The sequence below is a fragment of the Mesoplodon bidens genome (genome assembly GCF_964165515.1).
Source record: "Mesoplodon bidens genome assembly, chromosome: 7".
In the NCBI taxonomy this organism is placed as follows: Eukaryota; Metazoa; Chordata; class Mammalia; order Artiodactyla; family Ziphiidae; genus Mesoplodon; species Mesoplodon bidens.
In genome coordinates, this window is record NC_138164.1 from 60,496,133 (window position 1) to 60,517,161 (window position 21,029).

The window sequence follows — 21,029 nt, forward strand, 5'->3', positions numbered from 1 at the left end:
TATAGTTGAAACTGTTAGAAAAATCTGTGGGTTTATAATTGATAAAAGAAAAAGAAGTGGTGAATGCTAGAGCAACTTAAGAGAAACGCTTCCAGACTCTCTAACTAGAAATAAGTTTCCCAGGTAACTTAGATTTTTGGCTTTACTTTGAAATAATGACTAAAATATGGTCAATTAAGGACTCTTCTGGCCAACCAGTTTAGCCTTTTTCAAATGAAATTAATTCAGTGCAAAGGAATCATAAATAGGGCATGAATTATGAATTACATAAAATTTATCTTTTTTGTAAAATAAAACTTCACTAAGTTTCAGATATATATTACATACAGCTCAATAATACATTTCTAGCTATGAGACTAGCTCTTCAATTATTCATTTCAGAAGTCTTTCTCTTGTGTGTATGGTCGGGGTAGGGGTAGGGAATCTTCAAATAATCCACTGAACAACTCTTCACCTGATAACTAAGTTTGTAGCTAACGACATATGGTCAATTCTTCATATATCAAGTTAATACTTGATATGCTGTCAAGATGATTTCCCTAGGTAAGGATGTGGGGTGCTACATTATCCAAATTTTCCTGTTAGAGCTAAACTAAGATAATACCTCGGACTGTACCTAATTCTTACAAAAACGTGTAGTTTACATTGTAAATCAGTATCTCCTATTAATGCCAAAGTACAATGATATTTTGGCTTCACTAGCAACAACTTCTTCACAAAGAATCAAAATCTTTCCTTTATCTCTCAAATTCTATGTAACCTCACCCCATCAACATCACTGCCCTTATAAATGTCCGAATGAACAGCAGCAATAGTCTTAGTGCATAAGTAGCAACAGCACTTTAGGTGTGCCGGAAAGATCTCCTTAATTTCACAGAGAACTTGGGTAAAATGAAATACTTCAGAAATACCCAGAGAACTCCAACTACAGGCTCTAACTCATAATTCTTTAGCCTAAGACTCTGACTCTAGTTCAAATTTTTTAGCATATGGTATTTGGTTCCACTCCCAAAGACTTGAGCTCAACACTCTCAGGAACTTTCTACATATGGCTCAATGACATCAATACTTTCTTCAGTCCCTAAGACTGGTATTTATAGTTTCTCTGCTGAAGAGAGAGAGAAGCATTGCTCAGAATCAAAATATAGTATGCAAGAGGTCATCTAGGTGAAGCTATAAGCTGTAGAGTTGCAGGGACCTAGAAAATTGAGGATATCCGATATAAACGGGTCCAAAAAAACCCAAAGCACTCTTGCTAATTGTACTATCTTTTCATTTCTAAACTTGCTCTTTTTATAGTGTCTTAAGATGTAACTAAACCATTTCTGAAATATTCAAAAGCATGTAATAGAATTTATACTATACATATTCACTGGCTTTTAAGAAGTGACTTTCCTTAAATGTCATTTTTATGTTTTAGTCATTCCTGTTTCATGATCGTTATGGGTTTTAATAAAAGGCTTAATTAGAAACAAATTCCTTTGGGGGTGAGACGGAAATGTTCTTAATCTTGATTGTAGTAGTAGCTTCATAGGTGTACATATCTGTCAAAATTTATCAAAATGTAAGGAATTAATAATTCTTTACTACTATCGATTATAAGATCCCACTGAATATTTTAGATAACAGTCTTTTGTCATGTGTGCCTTTTGCAAATCTATGGCTTGTCTTCTCATTCTCTTGACACTGTCTTTGGCAGAGCAGAAGTTTCTAATTTTAATGAAGTCCAGCTTATCAACTGCTTCTTTTATGGATCATGCCTTTGGTATTGTATCTAAAAAGTCACTGCCATATGCAAGATCATCTAGGTTCTCTCCAATGTTACCTTCCAGTAGCTCATTACAGAGTTTTACATTTAGGTCTGTGTTTAGGTCCATTTTGAGAATAACCTCTGTAACTACATTCATTTGCATGCAGATGACCAGCTGTCCCAGCACAATTTGTTGAAGAGACTATCTTTGCTCCATTGTACTGCCTTTGCTCCTTTGTCAAAGATCAATTAGAAAAACCTTTGTTTACATCTTAGTTCTACCATTTAGTAGTTGGATGGTTTTGGACAAACTTTTTCCTAGAAAACAAATGCCCAAGTTTTTCAGTTTTCTTAGTGTTCAAACCAGAAGGCATATCCCTGAAGTAAAATAAATATTTCAAATATGGGAAAATACATACTAAAAAAGGGACAGGATTCAGATTTTATATTTACCCTAAAAGCTTTCTGAAAAATAAAAAATGGTTTAATAATTGAGACAGAGGCAGTTAATTACTATGGAAATTAACCATTCCTTTAACCAGATCAATATTTGATATACTCCTAAGACAAATAATTGAAATCAAGTTTTTTTTTTTTGTTTGTTTGTTTTTTTTTTTTCCTTTTGCGGTATGCGGGCCTCTCACTGTTGTGGCCTCTCCCGTTGCGGAGCACAGGCTCCGGATGCGCAGGCCCAGCGGCCATGGCTCACGGGCCCAGCCGCTCCGCGGCATATGGGATCCTCCCAGACCGGGGCACGAACCTGTATCCCCTGCATCGGCAGGCGGACTCTCAACCACTGCGCCACCAGGGAGGCCCTGAAATCAAGTTTTTATACTAACTACACAGTAATACAGATGTAAAATACTTCAATTAAAGGGGATTTAAAAAAATTTTATTTTAATAAGAATATTTCAGAAAGTTGATACAGGGACTTTCCTGGCAGTCCAGTGGTTAGGACTCTGCGCTTCCACTGCAGGGGGCGTCGGTTCGACCCCTGGTTGGGTAACTAAGATCCCATAGGCCGTGCAGCAAAAAAGTTAATACAGAAAAAGATTTATAATGTGCTTAGGGCCTCAGTGAAAGTACCTGGTATGGAGATTACTAATTTATTCGTTTTAGCTTTTTCTTTGATTTTCGTTTCACAATTAAGCATTTTAAACTAAGATACATACACACATATAACTTAGATACATATGCAACTGAGAGCAGACATCCTTGTCTTGTTCTTGATCTTAAAGAGAACACATTCAGCTTTTAAACATTACATCTGATGTTAGCTGTGGGTCTTTCATAGAGATGCCCCTTATCACATTTAGAAAGTTCCCTTGTATTCCTAATTTGCCAAGTGTTTTTATCATGAAAGGCTACTGGATTTTGTCAAACGCTTTTTCTGTGTCTACTGAAATAATGTGATACTGTCTGTCCACATTGCATGGCTTTATTTTTTCTTTTTGGCCGCACTGTGTGGCTTGTAGGATATTAGTTCCCCGACCAGGGATTGAACCCGGGCCCTCAGCAGTGAGAGTGTGGAGCCCTAACCACTGGACTGCCAGGGAATTCCCCTGATTTTGTCCTTTATTCTATTCATATAGCGTATTACATCACTTTCTGTATGTTAAACCAACCTTGCAATCTTGGTACTAACCTACCAATCCTACTTGGTAAATGGTATAGGACCCTTTTTACAAGTTACCAGATTCAGTTCGGTAGTATTTTGCTGAGGACTATTGTGTTTATATTCATAAAGGATATTAGTCTGTAGTTTTATTTTTGATGTCTTTGCCTGGTTTGGGTATGAGAGTCATACTGACCTCATGGGATAAGTTGGGAAGTATTTCTTCTTCTGTTTTTGGAAGTTTACGAAGTATTAGTGTTGTTCTTTAAACATTTCATAGAATTGACCAGTGAAGCCATCTAGGCCTGCGATTTTTTTTGTAAGAAGTTTTTTGATTGCTAACTCTATCTACTTATTATAGGTATAATCAAATTTTCTATTTCTTCTTGAGTTAGTTTCGGGAGTTTGTATCTTTCTTGGAATTATCCATTTCATCTAGGTTATCTAATTTGTTGGCATATAACTGTTCACAGTATTCCCTTATAATCCTGTTTATTTCTGTAAGGTCTTCTCCTTCACTCCTGATTTTAATAATTTGAGCCTTCTTTTTTCTTGATTAGTCTACCTTTAGGTTTGTCATTTTGCTGATCTTCTCTAAGAACCACTTTTGGTTTCACTGAATTTCTTGTTTTTCTGTTCTCTCTTCCATATATTTCTGCTCTAATCTTTATTAGCTTCTGAATTAAGCACGTCTTTATTTTCTGTATTTTTGTTGTCCTGACACCTGGGGCCTTCCTTATACTGGAGGGACTGGCCATCCCAGGGTTTGCCAATTCCTAGAGAAGTAAAACTTGCCTGTGGAGGGCCTTTCATATGAAAACCAACCAATCCAAACCCATACCCCAACCACCTCCTCTATCACACTCAGGGTCATTACTCCCCTGCCCTAATCACCCTAGGGCCAAGCAGCAGACAACTAGGAGCAGGCCCTACAGCCCAGAGACCACTGAAATTACTCAAAGTAGGCAATCCTATATTTCCTTACCTGGTCTTACCCATCCTTCCCACAGAAAACACAATAAAGGCTAGTGCCTACATTTCCTGCCCACCCCCACTTCACCTCCAGACCAATACCAGTACTTCTTCCATGTGCCCCCCTCATATGGCCTGGAGTGTCCCTTCCTCTTGAGATTTGTGAGTATAGTAAACTACCTTTACAATGGCAATCATCTCTTGATCTGTTGGCCTCACCACACCTGAATAATAAAACCTACATTTTAAAGTAGTTTCTTACTTCTGCTTGCTTTAGGTTTACTTTTCTTTTTCTAGTTTCTTAGGATAGAAGATTAAATTACTGATTTAATGTATCTTTTCTTTTCCTTGTAACACTGCTTTAGCTGTATCCCATAAGTTTTGGTATGCTGTGGGTTTTTTTTTTATTTATCTCGAAGTATTTTCTAATTTCCCTTGTGATTGTCTTTGACCCACTGGTTATTTAGGAATGAGTTATTTAATTTTCCACATATGTGTGAACTTCCCAAATCTTCTGTTAATGATTTCTAATTATAGTACTCACTTATTCTTGACTTCAAGTATAGATGAAAATGTCATAGAATCCTGTATTTATACAGAATTTTACAGATTACAGAAAATGCCTTTATATCCATGTCTGAATGTAAATAAATGAATTTTTAAAAGGACCTTGAGTATTACTTGTAACACATAAGAGACAACTAGTAGGTTGGCATAAACAAAATACCTGATAGGTGTTGTCAAAACTGTCATACATGAATCTGGTAATCAGTGATGTCTTTCCAACTGAAATGAAAGGAAAAAAAAGATTGATTCAGTTAACACATTAAATTGGGTTCTCAAGCAATTTTTCTACAGAGAACTGCGATTCAATTCATTGGGAAATATCTGCAATGGTTCTACTAACAATAATTTACAAACATACAGCCCTGAGTTTGTTGAAATGTCTTTCTTTAATAACAGATAATCTCGGGACTTCCCTGGTGGTCCAGTGGGTAAGACTCTGTGCTCCCAATGCAGGGGGCCTGGGTTCGATCCCTGGTTGGGGAACTAGATCCCACATGCATGCTGCAACTAAGAAGCCCATAGGCCGCAACTAATAAGCCTGCATGCCACAACTATGAGCTCACATGCTGCAACTAAACATGCTGCAATGAAGATCCCGAAGATCCGGTGTGCCGCAACTAAGACTCAGCCCAGGCAAAACAACTAAATAAGTTCTTCTTCCCCACCCCCCTTCCTCTTCCTCATAAAAAAAACCCAAACAAACAAACAAACAAACAAAAGATTATCTCTCAAACTGAGAGCACAGGTAAAAGAATATTTATTTAGTTAAGAGATGAGGAAAATGAAGAGAAAATATGGAGGAAAACAATCAATTATGCTGACATCTCTAATTCACAAAAGGCAAGCAGATATTTACTTGAGCCCTAACAAAAAGAACTAGGATTACACTGGGAAGAAATTATAGTTAACTTCCTGGACAGTAACCTGGGGAATATGAAGGTCAGGTCCACTTCATTCAGTGAATCAAAGCTTAATCTCGGGAAGCATAAAAACTAAATATGAAGAGTTCTAGCAGGGGTATGAGGGCTGCAAGAACTTGACTGCTTAAGAGTAAGAATGAAATGACAATGGAAAATTGTTTTGAAACTCATTTCAGGATCAGATCTCTATTCTTTGGCAGGGCAATCCCAAAGATTCATAATACTACTTTGTATTGGTATTTTTAAGTTAATCCACATGAAAGTGCCACTAGGTAAAAAATAGTGGTATACTGCCAATATCCTTACCAATGGGCACAGTGTTCAAGGGCAAGAACCATATCTAATTTTCCTATATCTCCAGTAGCTTGGCATAGATTCAATAAATACTAAATGAAAACAAGAAACTATATCAATTAGAAAAGAACTGAACAAATAAATATCTCAAATGCTCTCCCAAATGTAAATACTTTGGGGAGAAAAAAAAACAATACCATGTCACTCATATTTTTGTATGAATTTAAGTAACTTTTGATTTCAACTTTTGCTTTTTAGAGACCTGATCCTGGCCTCTTAAAATGTCCTCCCATCCATGTGCCATAGGAAAACCTGAGGAAAAAACTGAGCCAAAGAAGGAAGAATCCCATAAAATCACCTACTCCCAAACGTCTTATTTTAAAGAATCTAAAGTAGCAGGTTGAACAGCTAAAGCTAGTTTCCCTACACCCTGGTCAAAAGCAAACTGATGTTTGGGAAGAAGTCTCTTTTTGGAGCAATGAGTAGACCTACGCATTTCTTCATTAGTAAATAGTACATACAGTTTTTATTTTGTTTTGAAAAATGTCCCTCCTTTTCTATATAAAAGATCAAAATGCATGTTATAAAGCGGGCAACACAGAAAAGATCAAGATCAAAGTGAAAATTACGTATATCCTACCACCTATACGTAACTAACATTAAAACTTTGGTATATGTTTTTCCAAAATATTTTTTATATATAAGAATACATATGTACTTAAAGGCAAAACCCTAGAACCAATCATAGTAAAGTCAGGAACAATACACATACTACTATTATTTTATTTATTTATTTTTTTGTGGTACGCGGGCCTCTCACTGTCGTGGCCTCTCCCGTTGCGGAGCACAGGCTCCGGACGCGCAGGCTCAGCGGCCATGGCTCACAGGCCCAGACGCTCTGCGGCATGTGGGATCTTCCCGGACCAGGGCACAAACCCGTGTCTCCTGCATCGGCAGGCAGACTCTCAACCACTGCGCCACCAGGGAAGCCCAATACTACTATTATTTAACACTGATCAGAATCTATAAAAAGTAAATCTAAAAATCTGAAGAGATAAAAGGCAAAATAGTGGTGGGGGAAACAGTGGTGGAGAAAAGCAAAGGAGCTTCATTATAAATAAAATATATAGTGAAGAAATACAAAATAGCTTGTTTGTTGAAACGGTTTTTATTCAAAAGATTAAATTTTCATTATTAAGCATTTTAAATATGATTCTTCAATATGGGATCCTTGTAAATTTATTGTTGTTTACCCCTAAACCTTCTGTAAAATGGTATGTAAACTTATAATGATTTGCTTAATGCTTGTTTTCCCTGATCATAAGCTCTATAATTGTCCTGTTTAGTCCACATCATCAGAGTTTGACACTGCTTGTCACATCACACTAAGCAAACAACACCTTTGCTGAACTGATACTCAACTCTTTTTCAGACGATAAAAAATAGGTATCTAGGGGCTTCCCTGGTGGCGCAGTGGTTGAGAGTCTGCCTGCTAATGCAGGGGACACAGGTTCGAGCCCTGGTCTGGGAGGATCTCACATGCCGTGGAGCAACTGGGCCCGTGAGCCACAACTACTAAGCCTGCATGTCTGGAGCCTGTGCTCCGCAACAAGAGAGGCCGTGATAGTGAGAAGCCCGCGCACCGCGATGAAGAGTGGCCCCCACTTGCCACAACTAGAGAAAGCCCTCGCACAGAAACGAGGACCCAACACAGCAAAAATAAATAAATAAATTAATAAACTCCTACCCCAACATCTTAAAAAAAAAAAGATCATTAAAAATAGGTATCTAGGGGGGCTTCCCTGGTGGCGCAGCAGTTGAGAGTCCGCCTGCCAATACAGGGGACACAGGGTCGTGCCCCGGTCCAGGAGGATCCCACGTGCCGCGGAGCGGCTGGGCCCGTGAGCCATGGCCGCTGGGCCTGTGCGTCCAGAGCCTGTGCTCCGCAGCGGGAGAGGCCGCAGCGGTGAGAGGCCCGCGTACTGCAAAAAAAAAAAAAGGTATCTAGGGTTATTAAAAAAAATCTTTTTTTTTTTTTTTTGTCTGTGTTGGGTCTTCGTTGCTGTGTGCAGGCTTTCCCTAGTTGTGACGAGCAGGGGCTACTTTTTGTTGCGGTGCACGGGCTTCTCACTGCAGTGGCTTCTCTTGCTATGGATCACAGGCTCTAGGCACATGGGCTTCAGCAGTTGTAGCACGCGGGCTCAGTAGTTGTAGCACGCGGGCCCTAGAGTGGGTGGGCTTCAACAGTTGTGGCACATGGGCTCAGTAGTTGTGGTGCACAGGCTTAGTTGCTCCGTGACATGTGGGATCTTCCCGGACCAGGGATTGAACCTGTGTCCCCTGCATTGGCTGGTGGATTCTTAACCACTGCACCACCAGGGAAGTCCCTCACTGTAGTTTTGATTTGCATTTCTCTAATAATTAGCGATGTTGAGCATCTTTTCATGTACCTGTTGGCCATCTGTATGTCTTCATTGGAGAAATGTCTATTTAGGTCTTATGCCCATTTTTTGATCGGATTGTTTTTTTGATATTGAGCCATATGAGCTGTTTGTAAATTTTGGAGATTAATCCCTTGTCGGTCAGGATGCATCGTTTGCAAATACCTTCTTCCATTCTCTGGGTTGCCTTTTTGTTTTGTTTATAGTTTGCTGTGCAAAAGCTTTTGCGTTTAATTAGGTCCCATTTGTTTGTTTTTATTTCCATTACTCTAGGACATGGATTGAAAAAGATATAGCTGCAATTTATGTCAAACAGTGTTCTGCCTATATTTTCCTCCAAGAATTTTATAGTATCTGGTCTTTCACTTAGGTCTTTAATCCATTTTGAGTTTATTATGGTGTTAAAAAAGTTCTAATTTTTTTTTTTTAACCTGTAGCTGTCCAGTTTTCCCAGCACCATTCACTGAAGAACTGTCTTTTCTCCATCGTATAGTCTTGCCTCCTTTGTCATAGATTAATTGACCACAGGTTCGTGGGTTTATTTCTGGGCTTTCTATACTGTTCCATTGATCTATAGCTCTATTTTTGTGCAAGTACCATACTGTTTTGAGGACCGTAGCTTTGTAGTATAGTCTGAAGTTAGGAGCCTGATTCCTCCAGTTCCGTTTTTCTTTCTCAAGATTGCTTTGGCTATTCAATGTCTTTTGTGTTGCCATACAAATTTTAAGATTTTTTTGTTCTAGTTCTGTGAAAAATGCCATTGGTAATTTGATAGGGATTGCAATGATCTGTAGATTGCCTTGGGTAGTACTGTCATTTTGACAATACTGATTCTTCCAATCCAAGAACATGGTATATCTCTCCAACTGTTGTGTTGTCTTTGATTTCTTTCATCAGCGTTTTATAGTTTTTGGAGAGGTCTTTTTCCTCCTTAGGTAGGTTTATTCCTAGGTATTTTATTCTCTTTGATGTAATGTAAATGGGATTTTTTTCTTTAATTTCTCTTTCTGATCTTTCATTGTTAGTGTTTGGAAATGCAATAGATTTCTGTGAATTTATTTTGTATCCTGCAACTTTACCAATTCACTGATGAGCTCTAGTAGTTTTCTAGTAGCATCTTTAGGATTTTCTATGTATAGTATCATGTCATCTGCAAAAAGTGACAGTTTACTTCTTCTCCAATTTGGATTCCCTTTATTTTTTCTTCTCTGACTGCTGTGGCTGGGACTTCCAAAACTATGTTGAATAAAAGTGGCAGACATCCTTGTTCCTTGTCTTGTTCCTGATCTCAGAGGAAATGCTTTCAGCTTTTCACCGTTGAGAATGATGTCAGCTGTAGATCTGTCACACGTGGCCTTTATTATGTTGAGGTATGTTCTCTCTATACCCACTTTCTGGAGATTTTTATCATAAATGGGTGTTGAATTTTGTCAAAAGCCTTTTCTGCATGTATTGAGATGATCATATGGCTTATATTCTTCAATCTGTTGACGTGGTGAATCACACTGATTGATTTGCGGATACTGAAAAATCCTTGTATCCCTAGGATAAATCACACTTGATCATGGTTACGATCCTTTTAATGCATTGTTGGATTTCTTTTGCTAGTATTTTGTTGAGGATTTTTGCATCTCTCTCTGTTCATCAGTGATATTGGTGATGGTTGCACAACTCTGTGAATATACTAAAAACTACTGAATTGTACACTTTAAATGAGTGAATTGTATATGATTATTTTTAAAAAATTTTAATTTCCTCTAGAATTTATTGCAGTTACCATGTTATAACAAAAGCAGATCATTCTTAATGTGTTAATTTCATTTATAAATTTAAATAAAAATATGATCCCCATCACATAAACAGATAATTCTAAATCTACTTTGAAGTTTAATCAATCAATAAGTATTTATTTGGAAATTGTACCTAGTATCATATTATACCAAATATAAGGCTGCTGTCCTCAGAATATATGGATCATTGGTAATCAATCTTTAAACTAGTGAATGTCATTAATACATTGGGAAATATTGGAAAACTAACAAATTTATCTAGACATTGTTTATCTTGCCCTTCTGAGAGACTTGTAGATCTAGATGAGAGTAGTTTGGAAATGGGGTCTCGTTTAGTCCAGAAAATCTTCAAAGTCCAATATAGTTCTCGGCTAATCAGAGACTAAAGAAGCTTTATAAGGAGAAGTAGGCTTGGAAATCAACCAGTCTTATTTTGAATTAGCATGTTTTAGTCAAAGTATGGAATTAATGATCAAGTATCAGTTAGGAATTTCTGTAATATACTCCAATGCCAAGTGACCACTAACATTCTATTTCCTACTATAATAATTCCTTGATGAGAGGTAGAAGGCAATATTCTTTATTGCCAGCTATAAAATAAATTGCACTCCAATGCCTATGAGCTCTAAAGATAAATCTTTTTTTTAATATAAGAAACTCACTGAATCAAATGAATACTAATTAAAGCAAATGTAGTGTACATAAAACTGAGGTAAGAGATCTCTAATTCCATAGGAAATCTATGAAATGATTAATCATTTTAAGAGAAGAATTATTTTTCCAGTAGCCCCACTGCTTTGAATATCATCTTCATGGGCCACCTTCTCCAATGGAATCTGAGGACCTAATACTGGTCTCAGCCAACCAATTTCCATTCCAGCTTGAAGGGCTGCTGCAAACTGCTGAAATTCCTCCTTGGTGGATGAATAGAGAGCAACTCCTATTATGCTAGATTCCTTTGCCATGATGTCTCCTGTGGGTTTATTTCAACAGGACCTCTGCTGCCAACAACTACTTCTCGTCCTCCGTGTGACAAAGATTCAAATCATTGCTAAGATTTACATTAGCTAACATTTCAATAATCACATCAACTCCTTTTCACCAACAGATTTCTTAATTTTATCAATATAATTAGCTTCTTTGTGATTAAACACTTCGTGGCCCCCATTTTGCAAAACAGTGTTTTGTCCTTCCTCAGTACCAGCTGTGCCCAAAACCTTTAAGCCATAAGCTCTAGCAGTCTGGCATGCTGCTATCCCAACTCCTCCACTAGCTCCATGAACCAGAACACTTTCTCCAGGTTTCACACAGGCACTGTGGAGCAGAGCTCAATAAGCAGTAAAATATGGGATACTGATGGCAGCTCCTTGTTTAAAGTCCATTTTTTCCGGCAGTGTGTAAACAGGGTAATTGGCTGCCAGAGCATACTCTGCGTAGCCCCCAGAGATCGTGCTGGTAGTGAAAACTCTGTCACCTTTCCTGAAAGCAGATACACTTTCTCCAACAGCTTCTATTATCCCAGCCATATCTAATCCAAGAGTATAAGGTGGAAGTGGTTTTCTACTGTAGGTACCAGAGTGAATTTGTGTGTCCACTGGGTTTACACTACACGCTTGGACTTTGATTAGAACCTGATGGTCTTTCGGAATTGGTATGGCAACATCCGACTGGAGTTTCATCACTTCTGGTCCACAAATTAAAAAACTCTAATAGCTCTCATCAACCTCTGTTCAGTCACCATGGTGATCTAGATACGAGTTCAAGAGTGGGAAATCAAAATCTGCGAGAGCTCCCTCAGATTCCATGGATAAAAGGGCTGTGTGATATATGATTTCATCTCAATAAAGCTGTTATTAAAAATCTATCGTGGGCTTCCCTGGTGGCGCAGTGGTTGAGAGTCCGCCTGCCGATGCAGGGGACGCAGGTTCGTGCCCTGGTCCGGGAAGATCCCACGTGCCGCGGAGCGGCTGGGCCCGTGAGCCATGGCTGCTGAGCCTGTGCATCCAGAGCCTGTGCTCCACAACGGGAGAGGCCACAACGGTAAGAGGCCCGCATAACGCAAAAAAAAAAAAAAAATCTATTGTGGATTTCCCTGGTGACTCAGGGGTTACGAATCTTCCTGCCAATGCAAGGGACGCCTACAGCCCGTGCTCCACAACAACAGAAGCCACTGCAATGAGAAGCCTGCACACCACAATGAAGAGTAACCCCCGCTCGCCACAACTAGAGAAAGCCCGCGCACATCAACGAAGACCCAACACAGCCATAAATAAATAAATAAATAGATAGATAGATAGATAAATAAAATCCATCGTGGTGATTATTGTACAATGTGAAATACTTAATGCCACTGAACTGTACACATAGAAATAAGTTAAAATGGTAAATTTTACTATGTATAATAATTTTAATACTGGAGCACCAAAGATAACTAAAAAAAAGGGCTGATTATTAAAGATTAGAGGAACTAATTATTTGGCCTCTAGAAGACCAAGGTATACTAATTTAAGAGATAACTTCTGTAAGTGGTAAAGTAATTCCTCACATAATATACTCTTCAAGAATACTTAGGATTCAAAGATTATCAGACTAATGTTTGCATAAAAGGAGAAGTCTCAATTATTCTACACCTATATAAATGAACATTTATGAACTGCTTCATAATCTGGTCAGTTATATTGGTCAGATAATACTGAAACAGACAACAAGATATTTATATTTTCTAATTTTTCCCCACAAAAATAAGCCATTATAAAAGATTAACATGCTATGATAATAACAGTATCTTAAATCAGATGCTATGATTTTAGTTAGGAGTTATGCATAAAAATACAACAAACAAACACACAAAAACAACACTATCTGTAGTCCATCATGGTAACGAAGACACCTGAAAAAGGTACCTAGGGACCACAGCAAAAAAGCTCAGCTGCAAGCAAAACGCACTGCAATATCACAGACAAGATGTCTCACCTAGGTGATGCAATTCTACAGCAAAACAGAAAATCAATTAAACCAAGCTAACACTACTCCAATGTAGCAAACCTAGTCAACAACACTGAAGTTCAATAAAGCTAGTAGCCTTTCTCTAAAGACCTAAATTGAATAAAGATTTCATTTTTCCTAAAACTTAAAAAAAAACAAAGGAAGACATGGAATATTACTCAGCCATAAAAAGAAATGAAGTTGAGTTATTTGTAGTGAGGTGGATGGACCTAGATTCTGTCATACAGAATGAAGTAAGTCAGAAAGAGAAAAATAAATACTATATGCTAACACATATATATGGAATCTAGAGAAAAAAAAAAGGTTCTGAGGAACCTAGGGGTAGGACAGAAATAAAGAAGCAGATGTAGAGAATGGACTTGAAGACACGTGGAGGGGGAAGGGTAAGCTGGGATGAAGTGAGAGAGTGACATGGACATATATACACTACCAAATGTAAAATAGATAGCTAGTGGGAAGCAGCCGCATAGCACAGGAGATCAGCCCGGTGCTTTGTCACTACCGAGAAGGGTGGGATAGGGAGGATGGGAGGGAGATGCAAGAGGGAGAAGATATGGAGATATATGTATATGTAGAGCTGATTCACTTTGCTATAAAGCAGAAACTAACACACCATTGTAAAGCAATCATACTCCAATATAGATGATAAAAAAAAAAGAAGAGAACTACAACTACACTTGTACAATAACATTCAAAAACAGGGAGAATGAATTTGGTTGTATAAAATATTTGCTGAATAAGTAATTTCACATTTATGGTTCAAAAGTTGTTTTTTAATAAATATGCTTTATTTCTTTATAATAATATTTATGTTAAAGGCACTAGACCTATGATATGAGTTTCCAGGATGATGAAATGGAGACATCCAAAGTAAAAACAAAAAATATTTGACTACACAAAACGTGAAGACAGAAAAGATATTCACATAAAGGTAATGACCCACTGGCTACTCATATCAAAGATGAATAAAACATAAACAAATATATTAATGCTTGGATGGCTACTATTTCTCACTTCATTCCAAAACTTCCAAGTGCTAGGAAACAAGGAGGTTGGAGGATGAGAATGTAAAACAAATGTAAGTAAGGCCTTGAACGCAAAGGAGTTTACAACCACTGAAAGAGAGTGAACAAGAGAATAAAGCACTGTGCAAACAAAGTGTCCATCCTCTATACTGCCAGAGGTATCTTTCAACAATTTATAAACATTCCAAAGCTCCCCAGTCTCCATAAGCTAAAGATCCTTAGCAGGCATTCAAACTTGAGCTGAGCCTTTCTAGTCTCATCTCCTAACCTTGCCAAACACAAATACCATCTGACAATGATGGAAAGCCACTGGTATTCTTCAAGCGTAACAGGTTCCTTGGAGCCTCTGAGATTTTCCTCGTGTAAACCAGTTTCGTGGAACTTTTCTTTCCTGGTTACATTATGAACTTATGAATTCAGTATCAGATGTGGTTCTGCCTGGAGGAGAGAAAAACTAAATTACCTCTCAAAACTACTTTCAGCCAAGCTCCCTGGTGGCCTAGTGGTTAGGATTCCAGGCTTTCACTGCCATGGCCCACGTTCAATCCCTGTTCGGGGAACTGAGATTCCCGCAAGGCATGCAGGGCGACCAAAAAAAAAAAAAATTACTTTCAGCCTAAGATTGTATTTCTAGAAGTATTTTAGATGGCAGCAGGGCTTTTATTTTATTCCTACAACAAAGTTAACATTCATCTATGAATGTATCTTAAGGATAAAATGACGAGTTGGACTAATTAAAAAAGATACATGCATCCCAATGTTCATAGCAGCACTAGCCAAGACATGGAAGCAACCTAAATGTCCATCAACAGATGAATGGATAAAGAAGATATGGTATATATATATACAATGGAATACTACTCAGTCATCAAAAAGAATGAAATAATGCCATTTACAGCAACATGGATGGACCTATCATACTAAGTAAGTGAAGTTAAGTCAGAAAGAGAAAGACAAATACCAAATGATACCACTTATATGTAGAATATAAAATATGATACAAATGAACTTATTTACAAAACAGAAACAGACTCAAAGACTTAGAAGACAAGCTTATGCTTATCAAAAGGGAAAGGGGGCTGGGGGAGGGATAAATTAGGAGTTTTGGATTAGCAGATACAAATTACTATATATAAAATAAACACAAAGGTCCTAGGGACTTCCCTGGTGGCGCAGTGGTTAAGAATCCACGTACCAATGCAGGGGACATAGGTTCGATCCCTGGTCCAGGAAGATCCCACATGCCGCGAAGCAACTAATAAGCCCGTGCGCCACAAATACTGAGCCTGTGCTCTAGAGCCCACAAGCCACAACTACTCAAGCCCGCACGCCTAGAGCCCGTGCTCTGCAACAAGAGAAGCCACCTCAATGCGAAGCCCACACACCGCAACAAAGAGTAGCCCCCACTCACCCCAACTAGAGAAAGCCTGCGTGCAGCAACAAACACCCAATGCAACAATAAATAAATAAGTAAGTAGGTCCTATTGTATAGCACAGGGAACTATATTCAATATCCTGTAATAAACCATAATGGAAAAGAATATAGGGGCTTCCCTGGTGGCGCAGTGGTTGAGAGTCCACCTGCCGATGCAGGGGACATGGGTTCATGCCCTGGTCTGGGAGGATTGATCCCACATGCCGCGGAGCGGCTGGGCCCGTGAGCCATGGCTGCTAAGCCTGCACGTCCGGAGCCTGTGCTCCGCAACGGGAGAGGCCACAATGGTGAGAGGCCCGCGTATCACCAAAAAAAAAAAAAAAAAAGAATATACATACATACATGCATACATATATATAACTGAATCACTTTGCTATACACAAATCAACTATACTTCAATAAAAAAAAAGGTTTTTAAAAAGATGACTTGGAAATAATCTGTACCCTCAAAGAACAGTTCAGTGGGAAGTTCAAAATAAGTACTAGCATAAGACTAGCTTTTCCAGCATTAACCTTACTCAAAAACTTTTTAGGTCTAAGTGTAGAAAAGTATGATCCACTTCTTCTTACGGGGAAAAATAAGAAAAAAATGGCAATATAAGGAACTTAACTCATATTATCTTGTTTGTGCATTTATTTACTAGTTTACCTCTCCCAACTTACAAATGATAAGCTGTAGAACAGGAATCTCATCTATCTGGTTCATGGCTACACTCAATGTTGGTCCCTGCCTAGTGCTAAATGAAATAATCAATGAAAGAAACCATCAAGTAGACAGCATTCACTAAGTTTGTCCAGAGTCTGCATTCTTGGAAAAATGAAAGTAGATACAGCTCACAGGGGCACACTTATGATAAAACTCAGTGAACTGAGGTTTAAGAACCAGAAGGCCAAATTTATTAATTAATGTAAGAAATAATTTTGTAAGGATGGGAATATTCAGGTCAATATAACTAGCAATTTTTCTCATTCAAGCTGTACACTTAAGATTCATATGCTTTTCTATACGTTACACTTCAATAAAAAGTTTTCCTTGTAAAAAAAAAATCTAAATAATCACTGTCTGAAATAATAACATCTTATGGGGTTTTACACACACACACACACACTTAAAGTACACATAGTAAGTCAAGTCAGAAGGAAGAATGGTAAGTAGAATTAGACTGCCAAGGTCCCTGCACTGCCCAGAAGGGTAAAGGAATCAATCACCTGTAAACTTTTGTAAGTCATGGCTGCATGCTACAACTTCTGGGCTAATCACAAAAAGAAAAAGAAAAAAAAATTGTATAACTTCCCAATTAATAAAGAATATGGAATAATTTTTTAAAAGACTACAAATTCAAATAACACAAGAAGAGAAAAAGAAACACTCAGGACAAAAAGAAAGCACATTGAGAAGGTGGTAGATTTATTTTAAATCCAAATATATAATTATATTAAATGTAAATGTACTAATGTTCCAATTTTAAAAACAATTATCAGACTGGACAAACACAAAACTTAACTAGATGACTACTAAGCCACATCTGAAACATAAGAATACAAAAATGTTGAAAGTAAAAAGATAGAGGGACTTCACTGGTGGCACAGTGGTTAAGAATCTGCCTGCCAATGCAGGGGACACAGGTTCGAGCCCTGGTAGGTCAGGGAACTAAGATCCCCCATATGCCGGGCAGGGCAGCCAAAATAAATAAATTAATTAAAAAGGATAGAAAAATATAAATACTATGAAAACATTAGCCAAAAGAAAGATGGTATACCTATACTAACATCAAAGTAAACTTTGGGCTTCCCTGGTGGTGCAGTGGTTGAGAGCCCACCTGCCGATGCAGGGGACACGGGTTCGTGCGCTGGTCCGGGAAGATCCCACATGCCGCAGAGCGGCTGGGCCCGTGAGCCATGGCCGCTGAGCCTGTGCGTCCAGAGCCTGTGCTCCGCAACGGGAGAGGCCGCAACAATGAGAGGCCCACGTACCGCAAAAGGAAAAAAAAAAAGTAAACGTTAGGGCAAAAAGCATTACTAGAAATAGTGGAACACTTGATGATGACAAAAGGTTGAAGTCACCAAGAACACAATAACAATTCCAGGAACTTCCCTGGACGTCCAGTGGCTAAGAATCTGCGCTTCCACTGCAGGGGGCACGGGTTTGATCCCTGGTTGGGGAACTAAGATATAGTGCATGCCGCGTGGTGTGGCCAGAAAAAAAGTCTCAAAAACCTGTAAGTTAAAAATGGAAAAACTACAAGGATACATATACAGAGCCACAATCACCATGGGAAATTTTAACATACCTCTCTCAATAACAAAAGAGACAAAAATTTGATAAAGACACATAATATTTGAACCACTTGATTAACAAAACTGATCTAGTGATCATATATTGAATTCTGCACCTAACAAATTCATTCTTTTCAGGCACAAAGGGAATATTTATTAAAACTGACATAACATATGGACCATAAAGAAAAGTCTCAAGAAAATTAAAAACAGTGAAAATATATTCTCTGACCACAGTACGATTAAAGTAGAAATCAAAAATATAAAGAAAACTAGAAAGTCCCCAAGTGTTTTGAAATAATATACTTCTAATAACCAATGAGTCAAAGGAGAAATCAAAATAGAAATTAGAAAGCATTTTGCACTGAATGACAAAAATACTGCAGAGCAAATCTCCAAAACACTACTATAATAGTACTTAAAGGGAAATTTATACAATTACACACACACACACACACACACTTATATGAGCATATATTAGGGGGAAAAAAAACTAAACATGAGCTATGTATCCCTCTCTCCAGAAGTTGGAAAAGACCAGCAAAATAAACCAAAGAAACTATAAGAAAGGAAATAAAGAGCAGAAATAAAACAGAAAACACACAATTGAGAGTCAACAAGGCTGACCAAGGCTGCTTAAGTTCTTTGAACAAAAAACTATTAAATTTATAAACCTCCAGTAAGTCTTACCAAGAAGAAATGAAAGGTACAGATAACTAGTATTAGAAATTAATGAAGCATGATTACAGAACCTGCAGACTTAAAAACATGAGTAATATGAGTAATTTGCACTAATAAATTTGAAACAGTAGATGAAATGTACAAAGTCCTAGAAAAAGAAGAAAGAAAAAAGAAAATCTTAAAGAAATTGAAGCTCTATTTTAAACACCTTCCCCAGGGTTGCAAAAGGCCAGAATTGCCAAGCCACTCTTAAATAAAAAGAATAAGGTGGGAAGGGCTTCCCTGGTGGCGCAGTGGTTGAGAGTCCGCCTGCCGATGCAGGGGACGCAGGTTCGTGCCCCGGTCCGGGAAGATCCCACATGCCACAAAGCAGCTTGGCCCGTGAGCCATGACCACTGAGCCTGCGCGTCCGGAGCCTGTGCTCCGCAGCGGGAGAGGCCACGACAGTGAGAGGCCCGCGTACCCCCCCCCAAAAAAAAGAATAAGGTGGGAGGATTTGCTCTCTGGTAAATCAGTAATTTTTATATTAAGTTATAGTGAGTAAGTTTTGTATTGTTGCAAGGGTAGACAAAGCAATTAGCAGAATAGAAATTCTAGAACCAGGTCAATGAATTTATAGACAGTTGGTCATTATAAAACCGACATGGGGGCTTCCCTGGTGGCGCAGTGGTTGAGAGTCCGCCTGCCGATGCAGGGGACACGGGTTCGTGCCCCTATCCCGGAAGATCCCACATGCCACGGAGCGGCTGGGCCCGCGAGCCATGGCCGCGGAGCCTGTGTGTCCGGAGCCTGTGCTCCGCAACGGGAGAGGCCACAGCAGTGAGAGGCCCGCGTACAGCAAAAAAAAAAAAAAAAAAAAAAAAAAACCGACATGGCAGAGCACTGAGGAAATGAAATGTTTTTAAATACATGATGTTGGGATAATTACATATCCATACTGAAAAAAATTAAACCTGACATCTATTTCATAGTACACATAAAGATCAATTTCAGTTGGATTATAAACCTAAATGTGAAAGGCAAAGCAAAACAAAACACAAAAAACAAAACAAAATTTCTAAAATATAATAGGGGAGACTATCTTCATTACTCAGGCTATGGAAAAACTTCTTAAAATGGGACACAAAAATCACAGATTTTTATAGATTGGGTACATCTATCTACATTAAAACTAACATTTTCTGTTCATTAAAAATTGTCATTAAGAGTGAAAAAAGCAAGCAATCATAGGTTGGTCTGTTCAAAAAAAATACACCTTTTGTTTTTCTTTATGGAGAATAAAGGACATGCTTTGAAGGAGGATGAAGCAACAGTTTAAGACTATCATAGTGTCTGTGTTACCGATTAAAAGTCTTTCTCTAAACTGTGAGTGTAGTTTCTTTAATATGCACCTTAACTTTTCTACAGCAAAAGTTAAGCAAATAAGTTTTGACTCTGGAAAAACATTGCTCAATAATAATGAAGTAATCAAAACTAAAAACCCAAGAAAGAAAAACAAAGCTCGAAAATACCCTCCCTTCAACTCTAGTAAAACACACATTTTTCCAGCATACCAATTTTTTAAAAAATTACAATAAATAAAGTCTTTGCTCTCATTGGGTTTAAAACTGACAATACATATACCTTACAATACAAGTATGTATCATTTAGGTATAGAGGATAAATTCTTTAATATTTTAGTTCAAGGTAGTTTTTTGTTTTTTGGGTTTTGCGGTACGCGGGCCTCTCATTGTTGTGGCCTCTCCCGTTGTGGAGCACAGGCTCCAGACCCGCAGGCTCAGCGGCCATGGCTCACGGGCCCAGCCACTCCGCAGCATGTGGGATCTTCCCGGACCGGGGCACAAACCCGTGTCCCCTGTATCGGCAGGCGGACTCTCAACCACTGCACCACCAGGGAAGCCCTGTTTTGTTTTAAAGACTGAATCTCCAGGGACTTCCCTGGTGGTCCAGTGAGTAAGACTTTGCACTCCCAATGCAGGGGGCCAGGGTTCGATCCCTGGTTGGGGAACTAGATCCCGCATGCGTGCCGCAAAGTCCACATGCCACAACTAAAAAAAAAAAAAAAAAAAAGATCCCACGGGCCGCAACTAAGACCCACAGCATACATGCATGCATGCATCCATGAATTAAAAAAAAAAAAAGACAATCTCCAAATACTAGATCAGGATCTCAATGTCTCTCTCACCTGGTCAGCATTCAAGTTGTTGTATCTTCCTTGTATTGAGGGTAACCCAAAACTCCAGAGAAAGAGTATAG

General features: G+C 38.4%; 1 protein-coding gene and 1 pseudogene across 3 annotated transcripts in view; both read right to left on the reverse strand.

Annotated features, from left to right (window-relative positions):
- The window catches only part of RAB6A (RAB6A, member RAS oncogene family), a 78,236-nt gene that overhangs the window by 42,374 nt on the left and 14,833 nt on the right, over nt 1-21,029 (reverse strand). For both annotated transcript variants that reach the window (XM_081240867.1, XM_081240868.1), the window contains exon 2: nt 5,065-5,123. In XM_081240867.1, the coding sequence (XP_081096993.1) occupies nt 5,065-5,123 (59 nt within the window). The remainder of the gene's footprint in view (nt 1-5,064; nt 5,124-21,029) is intronic.
- Nucleotides 11,038-12,595, reverse strand: LOC308620224 (zeta-crystallin-like; annotated as a pseudogene). The gene has a single exon. The product of its transcript is annotated as a zeta-crystallin-like (transcript).